General features: G+C 31.7%; 2 protein-coding genes across 6 annotated transcripts in view; one reads left to right on the top strand and one right to left on the bottom strand.

The window, feature by feature from the left end:
* On the top strand, positions 1-7,507 carry LOC124430797 (probable DNA mismatch repair protein Msh6). The gene is made up of 20 exons (XM_046977848.1): positions 1-268; positions 545-712; positions 782-870; positions 949-1,227; positions 1,310-1,444; positions 1,502-1,637; positions 1,717-1,994; positions 2,126-2,251; positions 2,326-2,410; positions 2,500-2,690; positions 2,764-2,858; positions 2,946-3,101; positions 3,189-3,346; positions 3,419-3,507; positions 3,600-3,890; positions 4,009-4,224; positions 4,314-4,493; positions 4,592-4,769; positions 4,840-4,991; positions 5,082-7,507. Exons 1-20 carry the CDS (start codon positions 148-150, stop codon positions 5,337-5,339), a joined length of 3,381 nt encoding a protein of 1,126 aa, XP_046833804.1. The 5' UTR covers positions 1-147; the 3' UTR covers positions 5,340-7,507.
* Positions 6,876-14,796, bottom strand: part of LOC124430802 (microtubule-associated protein Jupiter) — a 25,524-nt gene continuing 17,603 nt past the window's right edge. For 2 of the 5 annotated variants that reach the window (XM_046977857.1, XM_046977856.1), the window contains exons 2-5: positions 13,092-13,504; positions 11,327-11,350; positions 9,258-9,341; positions 6,876-8,350 (exon numbers count right to left, since the gene is read on the bottom strand). In XM_046977857.1, the coding sequence (XP_046833813.1) occupies positions 8,163-8,350; positions 9,258-9,341; positions 11,327-11,350; positions 13,092-13,504 (709 nt within the window). In that variant the 3' untranslated portion in view covers positions 6,876-8,162. The remainder of the gene's footprint in view (positions 8,351-9,257; positions 9,342-11,326; positions 11,351-13,091; positions 13,505-14,796) is intronic. The other 3 variants (XM_046977860.1, XM_046977858.1, XM_046977859.1) reach the window with 3 other exon arrangements.

The following is a 14,796-nucleotide window of genomic DNA, read 5'->3' on the forward strand; positions in this document are numbered from 1 at the left end:
TTACATCATAGGATAGTTAAAATTTTGCCGCGATTTTTACTTCGTGCGCACAGAAGAGAAGTATTAGCGTCGTTAGAATCGGATTGAGTAATTCGCAAGAAATTTCATAGAAAAATTTCAAAGACTTTATCTAATCGAATATAAAAAATGTCGAAAGTGAATACATTGTATAATTATTTTACATCGCCTAAGACTGTTAAGCAAAGAGAAAGTAAAGTTACGAATAATGTAAAGCCAGAGACTCCAAAAAGTGGGCAAAAGAAGAAAGGTTCGTAGATTAAAATATTTTATATCAATTTTGTAAATTACCAATACTTTCATTTGTAAATATAATGCAATTATATAAAGTAAATAACAAATATATTCATAAATGTATAAATAAATATATGCAATTTTTATTTATTTTAAAAGATATATTCGGTATTGTATTTTTACAATTTTTTCTCGTTATTTAATTTATATTGCAAGTAGTATAAATTATAATTTAGATAAATATAATATTTTAAATCCTTGTTAATTGATTGTGGATGCAATTTTTGCATAGGACAGAGAAAAACAGAAGAAAAGGAAAATCATCAAACTGATATACGCAAAAGAGTTTGGAAAGATGATGAATCTAATGGAAATGAAGAAAGTATGCCGGTACAATCTAAACGACGTCGAATCATTATACCTGAAGATAGCGAAGATTCTGGGGATAGCTTTAAACCTGGTATATATCTCATCATTTTATTTATAATAAATCTTCATTGAGCTATTTATATTTTATTTTTTTATATAGATTCAGCAGATGAAGATAGCGAATCTGAATCATTTTCTGAAGATGTTCCAGAAAGTGAAATAGAAACACAAGATGAAGAAAGTCCTGAGGTAAATTGAATGTTGTTGATGATAAATTACTTTTTTTTTTTTTTTTTTTTTAATAATAAATGTTCTTTAATATTTTAGAAGAAACCAAAGAAATCTGTAATTGCGAAACGTTCACGTAAAGGAAAAGTAGTTCAGAAACCGTCAGGAAAGAAAGAAATAAAATCAGTTTCACCGCCTCAATTAATGGAACAATCAACAAGCACATCTGTTACTACAGTAGACTCATGGCCTCATTTAAAATACGACTTTCTTCAACCTAATAAAAGGAGAGATATTAATAGAAGACCGCCAGCTGATCCAAATTATGATTCTAAGACTGTTTATGTACCTTTGGATTTCCTTAACAATCAAACACCCGTAAGGGCTTACAGTCTTTTTAAATATCTTGTTGTATGTGAATGTTTGATATTCTATTACTAATACTTATCATCTTCCATAGGCCATGAGACAGTGGTGGGAAATCAAGAGTAAACACTTTGATTGTGTTCTCTTTTTCAAAGTTGGAAAGTTCTATGAATTATATCACATGGATGCAGTTACTGGAGTTAACGAGCTTAATCTCACATATATGCGTGTAAGTTAATAAAAAGATGCAAAAAGACTTTCAAATTTCTTATTATTTTTCTTACAGGGCGAATTTGCACATTCTGGTTTTCCAGAAATTGGATATGGACGCTTTTCAACGAGTCTCATCGAAAGAGGATATAAAATCGCACGTATTGAACAAACTGAAACGCCAGATATGATGACACAACGTTGCAGTAAAAGTAAAGGATTACGCCTATCGATAGTTTAATTATATGGTGCATATCGTTTCATACTAAATGATGTTTTTATATTTTTTAGTGTCCAAAGTAACAAAATTTGACAAGGTCGTAAAACGAGAAATTTGTCAAATAAGTACAAAGGGTACTAGAGTTTATTCTCCTCTGGATGTTGAAGCATCTACACCTAATTCTAATTATTTGCTCTCTTTGGTTCAAAAATGTAAATCAAGAGCAAACAGCATGTTTGGAGTATGCTTTATAGATACTTCAATAGGTGACTTTTATCTTGGGCAATTCGAGGATGATTGTTATAATTCGAGATTATTGACCTTATTTGCACATTATCCACCAGTCCATGTCAGTATATTTATTATTGATAAATAATAATAATAATAATAATAATAATAATAATAATAATAATAATAATAATAATAATAATAATAATAGAATTACAATTTTTCTCATATTGAATATATTTTTATTTCTAGATTGTTTATGAACGTGGAAATTTATCGCCAACTGTGTTGCAACTTTTAAATAATTCATTGGCAGCCTGCTACAAAGAATCTTTACAACGTGAAGTGCAATTTTGGAACGCAGCGAATACGTTGAAAGTAAGATTATTAAAATTGATTTATTTATGACAATATCAAATAATGTATTTTGTCTTTTTTTTTTTTAATCGAAGTATCTTCACGAAGGAGAATATTTTAAAAAGGAGAAAGATTCTAATTTTTCTTGGCCTGAAGGTTTGCAACCTTATTTAAGCGAAGGTATGTATATGTATACACTTTATATTGGAAAAAAATCTCTATATAGATATGTATTCCCATAATATAATATGTATTTTATTATTTCAAAGGAGACAGTCTGGGTTTAACACCTGCTGAAGATAAAGAATTAGCAGTACATGCTCTTGGAGGATGTATATATTTACTTAAAGAGTACTTGCTTGATCAACAATTATTGGCACAGTCTCAATTTAAGACATATATACCAGCTGATTTTTTAAGCGAAAATGCACGTACAGAAACGAAACTTATGAACAATATGGTACGTATTTTGTTAAGGCGCAATTAATAAAATATATATATATATATATTCTCTAAAAACAAATTATAATTAGGTGTTGGATGCTATCACGATCAACAATTTACGAATTTTTGGAGAAGGTTCCCTTATGAAAACATTGGATCATTGTTGTACAGCATTTGGTAAAAGGTAAAAAGTGTATGATTATGGTACCCATTGCTTCCTTGGTTTTTTCATATGTTAATATTTTTATTTATATTGCATTTAATAATGTAGATTACTACGAGAATGGGTATGCAGGCCATCTTGTCGTAAAAACGTTATAAAAGAGCGTCAAGAGGCTATACAAGAGTTAATGGATAGAACGGATGTAGTACAGTCTGTTCGATCTATGTTATCAGGCCTTCCTGACTTAGAAAGACTATTGAGCAAGTAAGATATAAAATATTTTGTTAAAATATATAAAATATTATTTGCAACGTCATTTTTATTTATCTGTAAATATGAATTTATTTTTAGAATACATGCTCTAGGAAATGCAGCGAGATTGTGGAATCATCCTGATGGGAGAGCAATTATGTTTGAAGGTCAAATATACTCAAAAAGAAAAATCGTGGACTTTACCACAACTTTGGATGGATTTGAGAAAGTATTGGAGATTATTGATTTATTTTCTAGTATGTATTTACATTTATATGTTGAGTTAATATGAAATGTTAGTTTTATCCTTTGGTATTATTTTTTTCCAGACTTTAATACTAATTTGATAAATCAATGTACCAAATTTGAACCAGACGGAGAATTTCCCAATTTAAGAGAAACACTCGATTATTTTAAAGTAATTGAATTAGACAATAAAATTTTCAACTTTTTCTTTTTAATTCTCATTAACAGATTTAATATTTATTTGTAATGTGTCTTTTTTTGCAGACAGCATTCGATCACGAGGAAGCAAAGAAGCAGGGATGTATTGTTCCTAAAAAGGGAGTGGACGAGGAATATGATTCGGTATTATCTCAATTGGAAGAAATAAAACATGATTTGGATGCTTATTTAGAAAAACAAAGAAAACATTTTGGTGTTAAAGTAACATTTTTTGGACAAGACAGAAAAAGATTTCAGCTTGAAATACCTGATTCGCAAGTAAAAAAAGTAGGACCAGGATTTGAACTTCAGTCACAACGTAAAGGCTTCAAACGGTATTATACCGCAGAAGCAAAAGTTAGTTAAATCAATTGTATTTAATTTTTCTAAAACTAATCTTTCATTTGATCAAAACTTAGCTTGAGAGTATAAATAAGTAAAGTATGAAGTTATCTATTACTAGATATTCTTCTAGGAATTTTTGGCAAGACAAACAAATGCTGAAGAAAGTAGGGACAAAGTTTTGAAGGATCTAAACAGACGAATATTCGCAAAATTTAGCGAGAAATATGATATGTGGCATATGGCTGTTTATAAAATAGCTATTTTAGATGTTCTTATATCCCTTACCGAATATGCTCACAGTGGAGATATGTGCATTTCAGAAATTCATGACGCGAATGAAGAGGGAGTAAGTATATAAAATGATATCCTATATGAATATAACTGTATACATTTAAAATGCGATTTCATATAAACCTGTTAATGATTTATAAAAAGGTTTTTATCGACATCAAAGACGGAAAACATCCATGTATATTATCCGAGAACTTTATTCCCAATGATACTTTAATTGCGAAAGACCAATCTTCTTCAGTAATTATCTTAACTGGTCCAAACATGGGGGGAAAATCAACTCTGATGCGTCAAATAGGCTTGTTAACGATTATGGCACAAATAGTAAGTCTCTTATCAATTTATCATTAAAGAGAAACACATCTTGTTATAATCGAGTACCGAAGAATTTGTAAAATTATTTTTGTCTTTGATCTTTTTAGGGTTGTCATGTACCAGCAAGTTCATGTCATTTAACATTAGTTGATCGTATCTTTACAAGATTAGGGGCAAATGATGATATTCTAGCTGGTCAGAGTACATTCCTAGTAGAATTAACAGAAACTGCTGCGATATTAAAACATGCTACACCCTATTCTTTAGTTTTGCTAGATGAATTGGGTAAGATGAATCTCGGTCATTTATTTTGTTAATAATAAATCAAAAAATAAAAAATATCGATTATTTTTAGGTCGTGGGACTTCGACGTATGATGGTACAGCTATAGCTGCGTCAGTTGTTAATGAACTGACGAAGTTAAAGTGTCGTACGTTATTTTCAACACATTACCACTCGCTGGTAGAAGATTATAAAAATAATCCAGATGTGACATTAGTTCATATGGTAAATAATTCATTCAATATTTAATCATTATAGAAGTGTAAAGGTGGAAAATATTGTGGTGTGATATTTTTTGTATTATATTATTTATAGGCATGTATGGTAGAAACTGAAGAAGAGGAAGAAGTGTCTCAAGAAACTGTTACATTTTTATATAAACTCAGCGAAGGTGCATGTCCTAAGTCATATGGATTTAATGCAGCAAGGTTGGCTGGTATTCCACCTGCAATTACAAACAGATCACGTGAAATAGCTAAACGAATGGAACAAGAAACTAATTACAAACACCTCTTCGCTACTCTCTGTAAAGCTGACGAGTCCGAAATCAAAACTCTTATTGCTGATATTTGAAGGAGCGAAGAGTGATTTATTAAATAGATAAAACAGAAACAAAAAATATATTACGTATTTGTATGATGTATAATCGGCGCGCAGAACTTACGGTATATAGTAAATTTTATTACATTTATTCGTTACCGATATTGTTAAGTAACGCGATATATAACACGGTTGAAATTTATTTGCAATTATTTTCTCATGTATGTGTTAATATTTTTTTTCTTTTTTTTTTAATTTTCATACCTCATACTTTTTATATACCTCACAGTATTATATTTTCTATTAGTATTTTGATTTTGTATTACTTTCAATTTACTTCAAATGTCTTATATAAATAAATTAAGTGTAATTGCGTTTGTTATATTGTATTTTTTTAAGTTAATAAATATTTTTGATACAAGGTGTATACAGAGTGTATAAGGGTTTTTTATATCATGTATGTACGAATAATTGCCTACTTTCAGGGGCACCATAAATTTGATGTTTCATCTGCTAAATATGTACTAATTGTAAATGTTCGATGACCGAACAATAATACTAATTAAATACAAGTTTTCGATATTAAAATACTGTTCATAGATGTTTCCTAAAATTATATATTTAATTGTAAAGGAAGCTGATTTAGAAAATAATTGGACCATGTAAATGAAAGCTGGTGAAAGAAGAAAGTACCATAATATAACTAAAACAACGATCATCATTTAACGCACAGTCCTAATTTACGAAGAAAAACATTTGAAAAGATAATTATTGCTTACAAAACTTTATTAATCAATGCCAGAATACAAAAAGGCTTCTTCATGACTAATTACGATGCATTATAAATGATATAACTTTACTCACACCAAACGATTGTAAAAACTTGGTGAATAGAAAGAGAAACGATACACATGTGCGCGCGAAATATTGCTGTGAAATAAGAATTATGAAACTATAAAAGAAAATTAGAAATAGATAGAGAGATAGAGATACAGATAGGGATCGAGAGAGGGTGGGAGGGAGAGATAAAGAGTGATATAATAGAATAGAAGAAATATTCGTAATAATAATAATCCACTATATATCCTAATACGAAAGAGGAGATATATGTATAAAAAGCAGAGGAATAGGCGATACATGATCAACGAGCGCAAAATATTTCCTCTATTCGTATTTACTCGACTAAATTCTAAATACGTGCCCCGAACTAGAGGAATCGATTGCGATAAAAAAGACAAATAATAATAATAATAATAATAATAATAATAATAATAATAATAATAATAATAATAATAATAATAATAATAAAATAATAAAATAATAATAATAATAGAGCATTGCTGCATAAATAATCAAATACGTACGAGAATTGATATTATTTACGTAAAATTCATTAAGTTGGAAAGTGCGTCATAATATGCAAACTCATTGATATTATATCATAGACCAATAATATTAATCATAAGAGATATCGATCCTTTGTCTAATTCTGCATGTACCATATTCCATGCATCACAAAAAAGTTTACAATTAAGAAGGCACGGAGATTAAGAACGCACTATATAGCGGTTTAATGGGTTTAACGCATCATGTATTTTTATTTTAGATATTATCACATGACTAATTCTAGTACACAGTTCTCTGGAGGGGGGGAGTATCCGCGACGACTGCGACTCTTTTCCTGTTGTTCTTGTTTTTGTATTATTTTCTTTTTTTTTAATATTTTTTTTTTAATATTTTTTAATTTTTTTAGTTTTTCCTTTCTTAATTATATTTAGGAGAAGATTATAAGTTGGTTTCGTATTTTTTTTTTTTTATATTTTTTTCTTTTTGTTTAATTTTTATCCCCCTCTTCTCGTCCATTGTAATCTAATTAATTATTATTACTTTTGATCATTACAATCGAGAATATCGATTAACCACCACTATCTAGAAATTATTTCTCTTAGGGTTCTCGACTAAGTCGAGATTAATTCTAAACAATGATCGCGACGAGAAGGATAGGCAGGCCGTTCGGTTTTTCGTTTATTCGTTTTAATTTTCGGCCGAAATATATTTATTAGACGAGAATAAAGAAGAAGATGATAACGTAGACAATTGGGGGTTGCGTCATTTGAAAAGTCGAAGTTGGAAAAACGAAGAGAAAAAAACAGAAGAGAGAGAGAAAGAGAGAGAAAGAGAGAGAGAGAGAAAGAGAGAGAAAGAGAGAGAGAGAGACAGACAGACAGACAGACAGACAGAGAAAATGAGAGATAGTGGGTGTGTCGTGTAATATGATCAAAAAAATTTGTGTTTTTCTCGTTCGATGGATTTATCAAAGTACTATGTGTGTATATGTATAGTAGTAATTTATGATAAAGTTTATCTTCACGTACGAAACTATAAGCCGAGAGTACCAAATCAACGATCGATGAACGGTTTATTATTATTATCATTATTATTATTATTTTTTTTTTCCTTTTCTTTTTTTTCCTTTTTTTTTTCTTTGACTCATTCAGCTAAAAGTTATGCAAGTTCTCAAAATCGAATATTTAATTATGGATGGATGGCTAGTATTTTCTTTTGTTTATCATTTGCTTATATGTAATTTTGCTGTTGTTGCTGTTGTTGTTGTTGTTGTTGTTGTTAGTTCCATTCATTTTTTTCCTGCTACAGAAATCGTACGACAAGAGTCGGAATAAGATGATAGAGCTTGTGTGTTGTGTTTCTTTTTATTATTATCATTTTTTTCTCTTCTCTTTTATCCTTTCTTCAACCGTTGACACGCCAAATTTTGTCTTCGAGTCCACATTCTAAGATGGAAACGGGATGCTAATATTGATGTTGCTGCTGCTGAGAGAGATGGACCAACCCTTTTTACCAAAGACCAGATGAGTATCCACCCGGTGGGACGCGAGTACGGGTTCCTGCTGGCTTTCCTGTTGGTGACGAACCATTCGATTTCTCACCTATGCTGGAATTTGAGCTGCCTGTTCCATTCTGCATCGCTGAACCTCCATTCTGTGTCTCAGACGTATAACCAGTTCCGGTTACTGGATTACCATCTGTAAACATAATTTTTGTGACATTTTCTTTCTTTTTCTTTCCCAATTTATTTCTAATATTCAAATTGCGATGCATTCTCGTTATATTTATCCATACACAAGTATCCCCATATTGTCCTTAAAGATTTATTCGGGATCGTTCGGAATCTTTAAAAGAGAACATTGTACAATATATAAGTTGTGTATATATATATATATATATATATATATATATATATATATATATATATATATTATAACGGTTAGGAAAGAGATATTACGGCACGCAAATAATTTTTGATTCTTTTGTTTCAAGATAATGAAACCTTTTTTGAATGATGATCGAAAGGATATATGTATAAAAGAAAATTGAGGATTATTTAAGGGTTCAAATACGAAGCTACACACACTCGTATAAAAAAAAAGCTAATATCTATCTACGTGTACCTTTCAATATTTTACATCACATTGTTTTCGCAATTATATAAAATCTCATTTCCGTATCTTACGAAAGGAACCGTAATTACGATTGATTACAATTCCCCTTGTTTTTAATTAATTAAAAAATAATATATATATTTTGAAGAGAGGAAAAGAAAAAAAAGAATTCCAGCGATGTTTCTTTACTAAAAACTCACTTTTATCGTCCACGACGAAAGAAGCGGAGAATTAAAATGGCGGCTAATAAATCGAATATTATTCGGAGTACGCATGAAGGTGTAACAAAGATAAATAATGGGGAAATCTATTGAGGGAAAGGGAAGGAGGAGGATAATAATAATAATGATGATGATGATGATGATGATGATGATGATGATGATGATGATGATGATGATGATGATGATGATGGTGATGATGATGATGATGATAATAATGATGGTGGTGATTGATATCGATGGGAAATAAAATTGGCAAATGTAAAGGTTACCTCTACACCTTCGTGTGCGCCTCAATGGCGTCACGTCGACTCCGTCGCCGGTGACTGGATTGCGCGGCATGCAGGACGCTCCTCCTGCCAGGATTTCGACAGGATAACAGGAACGCCAAGTTTGAGAGAGCGAGCGAGAGATATCCGTTGCCGCACGTTAAGCAATAGGACACGTACCAAAAATTCACCATCACCGACACCATGCATCATCGATAACGTCATCACAAAACACAGAGAGAGAGAGAGAGAGAGAGAGAGAGAGAGAGAGAGAGAGAGAGAGAGAGAGAGAGAGAGAGAGAGAGAGAGAGAGAGAGAGAGAGAGAGAGAGAGAGAGAGAGAGAGAGAGAGAGAGAGAGAGAGAGATGGATGCAACATTTTCGTACGGACGAGTAGAGAATAATATTATTATTAGAATAGAATAGAATAGAATATTAGATATACATTGGACAAAAGAGTATCCATTAAAAATTTTTGTCGAAACAGGATAAGCTAATATATTCCACATTTATTCTATCCTCCGTTTATGGCACATAGATATATTCTACGTAAGTTCAATAAGACGAAGCAAAACTTATCAACTTTCACGTCTAACACCTGATCTTACATTGTTTCTTTAAATATTATCGGTAGCTTCTCGGTAAAATTAATAATTCTGACTTGTACTCCTTTGTCTGTCACATCGATGAATTATATTATAAAATATTCGAATATAAATAGGGAATCATTTTTCTTTTGATATTTAGAAAATAATTCAGTTTTCGATATCACTTTGTTAGATTTATCTTTCCACTCGATTACAATTTATAAAATATAATGTTTCGTAAGATCATTGTATTACAATATTTTTGTTTTTTTCTTCATCATTCCTTTTACTCGTCTGTCCGAAAAGATTAACGAAAATAATAACAGATAAACGAAACTTGTGATACTAGTTTTGTGTATTTACTACGAGAAGCAGGTGAATATGAAAGAATCTAAATGTGATTGGTTATCGAAATAAAAGTGAAAATGAAAATAATCAATCGTATGTCGATAGGAAAATGTGGTCGGATGTCCGGTACGATGATATCGACATCAATGGAAATACAAACGAAAAATGAAAAGAACTTTTCCTCTAACGATCTTTCTACTATGCTATCGAGACAATGCTGCTGAGAACTATGATTCTCTTTTGAGACTATCTTTGATAAGATCAGCTGTTCAAGCAAATCGATTGAAAAAAGAAAAAGAAAGAGAAAAGAAGGAAAAAAGCAATATGGCACATGAAGAAAAATCGATGTGTCCTCATAAAAAGAAGAAGAAAAGAAGAAGAAGAAAAAGAATTGCTCGGATACTGTGTGCTAATAAGATTTCAACGTGAATATATGTACATACACAATATATATATATATATATATATATATATATATATATATATATATATGTATGTACGTATGTATGTGTGCATTTTGCTTTCACTAATCGCGTAAAATTATTTCTTAAAGGCCAGCGAATACGAGGTATGCGTAAAATTATTTACAAGCGATCGTTCGTGTGATTATTACATTCTCCTGAAGAGAATCTAAAATAACGTGAAAATCTACGAATGAAGAACAAAAATCAAAAAAACGTGATAAAGATACAATGTATGTATCCAAGATATGTGTGCTACTACGAATACTACTGGCCTAAAAAAAAGTAATAAAAGAAGATAAGAAACAATAAAAAAAATAAATAATTAAATAAAAAAACAACATAAACGAAATGATGATGAGTTATTAATAAATCGTCTAACTCAAAATATGTGTTTCGGTTTGCTGTGGCAGGCCCTACTCTGTTTTACTTTTTGTTTACGATGTAAAAAAATATGGCCTAAATCGAATAAAAAATTCGTTCAATAATAATATACAAGTATATATCTCTCTAATATAAAGGACATTTTCATGACGTATGGCAAATCAAAACTATATATGTATTTTCTATGACTATTTGCAACAAAAAAAAGGATAGAAAGAGAGAGAAAGAGAATATGTGTAATAGGGTCAATGTTGTTGTATCTTCTACTCAAATATTTTTCATTGCACACTTACGAAATCGTTTGATTCTCCTAAAAGCTGCTTGCGAACAGTTTAAGGAAAATTCATTTTTCATTAGATTATTAGTCAGATATGTATATGCATACGTACATATTTATATAAATAAAAAGAAATATATTTTTTTAAGTTTCATGCTATATATATATTTCCACATCGATTAATATAATCAATTCAAATTTTAAATCGTCAATCAGAGAGTCCCATCGCTTTCATAAATCTTTATAAACTTTTTAATTAGTTTCTTTTTTCTTTAAAAAAAGAAAGAAAAATTTGTTGCGTCTTTTTCATCCGAAAAAAATGCGCACCTGATCAAAATCTTTCTTCTCATTGCAATGATGATAGCAATCTTCTTTGTTCGTGCGTTATTATCATTTTTTTTCTTTTTATATCTATTTTTTTTTTCCATTAAACAAAGCATTGAAAATCCTAATTCTACTTTCCAAAGGTTCTCGTATCTCTAACTTACAATACTAAAAGGAACGAAGACCAATTTGTGACATACGATTTTTATACCGCGAGAGCCTGCAACGTGCGGACACATATTTTAAGATAGATTTTTCTATATAGATATATATAAATATATATATAAAGATAAATCGATGCCACAATGTGCTTCGTATATATATATAGGTATATATAAGTATGTATATATATATATATATTAAGGAAAGACGAAAAACATAGTATAGTAGTAATCGGCAGTGTCCAGATACAAGTACTCAAGATACGTTATTCAGCGAAGCAATTTATTTTCCATCTTCCTCCCTCCCTCCCTCTCTCTTTCTGTCTATAAAATATCCCGCTGTAAGTTTTTTACCAAACAGTGAGTACCGCTATGAAACACGAAGCATATCGTCTCTGTCTGGTGCATTTCTAAGTTCTTACTTGATTTTAACGAGAGAGGGAGAGAAAGAGAGAGATAGAAAGAGACGGGGAGAGAGAGAAAGCGAGATAGGCAGATAGATAGACAGTGAAAGAAAATCTGGCGACCCTTTAAAGGAATACAAAAGAAGTCGTTACGTTGGAAAAAAAATAATAATAAATGATAAGAAGAAAAAAAGAAAGAAAGAAAAAAAATACACGAGCGTAACTATCATAAAGGATAGGACATTTAAATGGAAACCCTTAAAAATGTTTTCTTGATAATAATTGCTGATCTTATTTATATAACTTTTTTTTCTGCCCTTATATCATTATCCTTTAAAATATTATAAGAATCGAATTTAAAATGTAAATAATAAAATTCCTTTTACTCATCTTTACATTTTCCAATGTACCCTTAAAAGTTATCATCAAATACCATTCCAAGCATATTTTGCTTCTTACATTTATAGCAAAGTATTGTTTTTATGATAATATTGTTACTAATAATAGTCTGAATAAATAGTCAAAGGATTAGTGTTACAAGTCGTTCATTTTTTTTCTTTTAGATGAAAATTCAGCTATGATAGCATTCAAGGGTTAACAAAAATATTTTTTCATATTCGTAAAGAGCAAGAAACATTTACACTTATCACTTACACATCTATACACTTACGCGTGCGCGCACACACACACAAGGTTTTCATTGAAATGTCCTAGTCTGCCTGTGTATCTTGTATCTGTATCTAGATACTTTCGTGATTAAAATGAAGGAAAAAGAAAAAAAGAAGAAAAAGAAAAAGAAGAAGAGGAAGAAGATGAGGAGGACAAGGAGGAGGAGGAAGAGGAAAAGGGAGATTGGTGGTCCTCCATCAGCGAAGGACGACGATGTCCTTACCTGTGATATCGTTGACGTTAGAGTTGTTGTTATTGGTAAAGCCGTTGACGATACTCGAGCTCGAGTTGCTGGATGATGTACTTTTCGCGGGCGACGTTGTATCATCCCCGTTGAGGGGTATATTGCTGCGCATGTAATTTTTCGCGTTTGGGGTTGTGGGTGGGGCATCGGGAGGGCCAAACAGGCGATTGTATGAATCATTACCGGGCTTGCCGGAGCGTGGTGTAATCTCGCCGCCGTTGTTATCCATATTGCCGGTCGCGTTGTTGCTGTTGTTGCTGGAATCGGGTGCGTCACCGAATAATGCGCTACCAAGCTGAGATTGATTGTGATTCTTCACACGGCGTGGACTGGTCTCGTCTTGAGTTGAGCCGAAGATGTCGCTGCTTCCACCACCTGGTGGCTTCAATACTCTAAAATAACATCAACAAATTTTTGATAAATCGACATAAAATCGAAGGAACGATTATTTATTTACATTCGATGGATAGTGACGCATTATTGAATGTTCCTTTAAAATTTCATCAAAATTCTACACGTCGATACGTTTTATAGAATTATAATGGAATATATATATCATATAAAGAAAAGAGAACGAAAACAGAAGGAAAAAAAATTGGAAAATTTCATAAAATAGAGAAATCGCAGTATGATGACTCGGAATGGCTCGCGCTGCTATTAGCAACGGCGCCGTGGTTGCATGCGATTGCATCCGCGTGTAAGAGAAGAGAAAGAGAGATAGAGTACCGTTCAATCTAGCAGCTAAATCAATTCTAATTTTCGTTTAACGAGCCACCGAGTCAACGACGACGGTTCTCTCGATGGGTCGCGGCACGCGCTTCGTCGTGGCGCGTGCGAGCGAGCTTAGTGTATTGCTCTTTCATCGTTCCCTCTTTCTTTGTTTTTTTCATTTTTTTTTTCTCTAAGAGAAAGAAATAGAGAGAAAAAGAAGGAAATAAAAAGAAAGAGGGAGGCGCAATTAGAACGACTGCAATTAGACGCACGAAATACTTTCGTCTCGACCCCCCGTCGAAAACAACTCAGTGAGCTTTTTAGCCGACCAACCAACCGCTTTTCAACGTTTCACGGCCGACCCATTGAAAAGGATTTTAATCAATGAGAAAACAATCCGTCGTCGGTCCCTCCTTCCGCGAATACACTGAGAGCAGCAACATGCGCGGTACCACCCTTCGCTCATTAAGGACTCCATTGTGTACTTCATCATTTTCATTGATTGGGTTTGCGCTAGAAATTACAACGGGACATCGCCCACGTGAAATACATTGCATGCATTTTTGCGATTTATTCCCTTCCTCCACTCTTCAACAAAAATTTATATACGAGCAAAACGTGCTGTTTGTTATTTTTCAATCGAATTGAATTCAAATTTTAAATGTTTGCATGCGTATAATTAGAATATATTAATGTTTAATATAGTTTTCTTTTTAAATAAAATTTCATCAAACAGATTATCGTAATGTAATTTGTAATATATATATATATATATCGAGTACAGTTAAGCTCGAAAGCGATATTCGAGCTGGAAGATAATCTCTCGATCGTAGGAAGTGGAAAATCCATGGTGAGAACAACAGGATGGGTGTGTCGGGAAATATGCCGTATGATGAATGTCGACGCCTCTTCGATTCATTCTTATAAAGTAAATACGTAATAGAGTACCGATCGTTTTGCGTACCTATATAGA

Source organism: Vespa crabro, chromosome 19, assembly GCF_910589235.1.
Source record: "Vespa crabro chromosome 19, iyVesCrab1.2, whole genome shotgun sequence".
NCBI lineage: Eukaryota > Metazoa > Arthropoda > Insecta > Hymenoptera > Vespidae > Vespa > Vespa crabro.

Excerpts from the sequence above, each read along its gene's own strand:
- LOC124430797 (XM_046977848.1), top strand. The coding sequence starts at position 148 with ATGTCGAAAGTGAATACATTGTATAATTATTTTACATCGCCTAAGACT. Across the intron at positions 1,995-2,125 it reads CACATTATCCACCAGTCCAT|ATTGTTTATGAACGTGGAAA; the intron begins GTCAGTATATTT and ends TTTTATTTCTAG. Across the intron at positions 2,691-2,763 it reads CGAAACTTATGAACAATATG|GTGTTGGATGCTATCACGAT; the intron begins GTACGTATTTTG and ends AATTATAATTAG.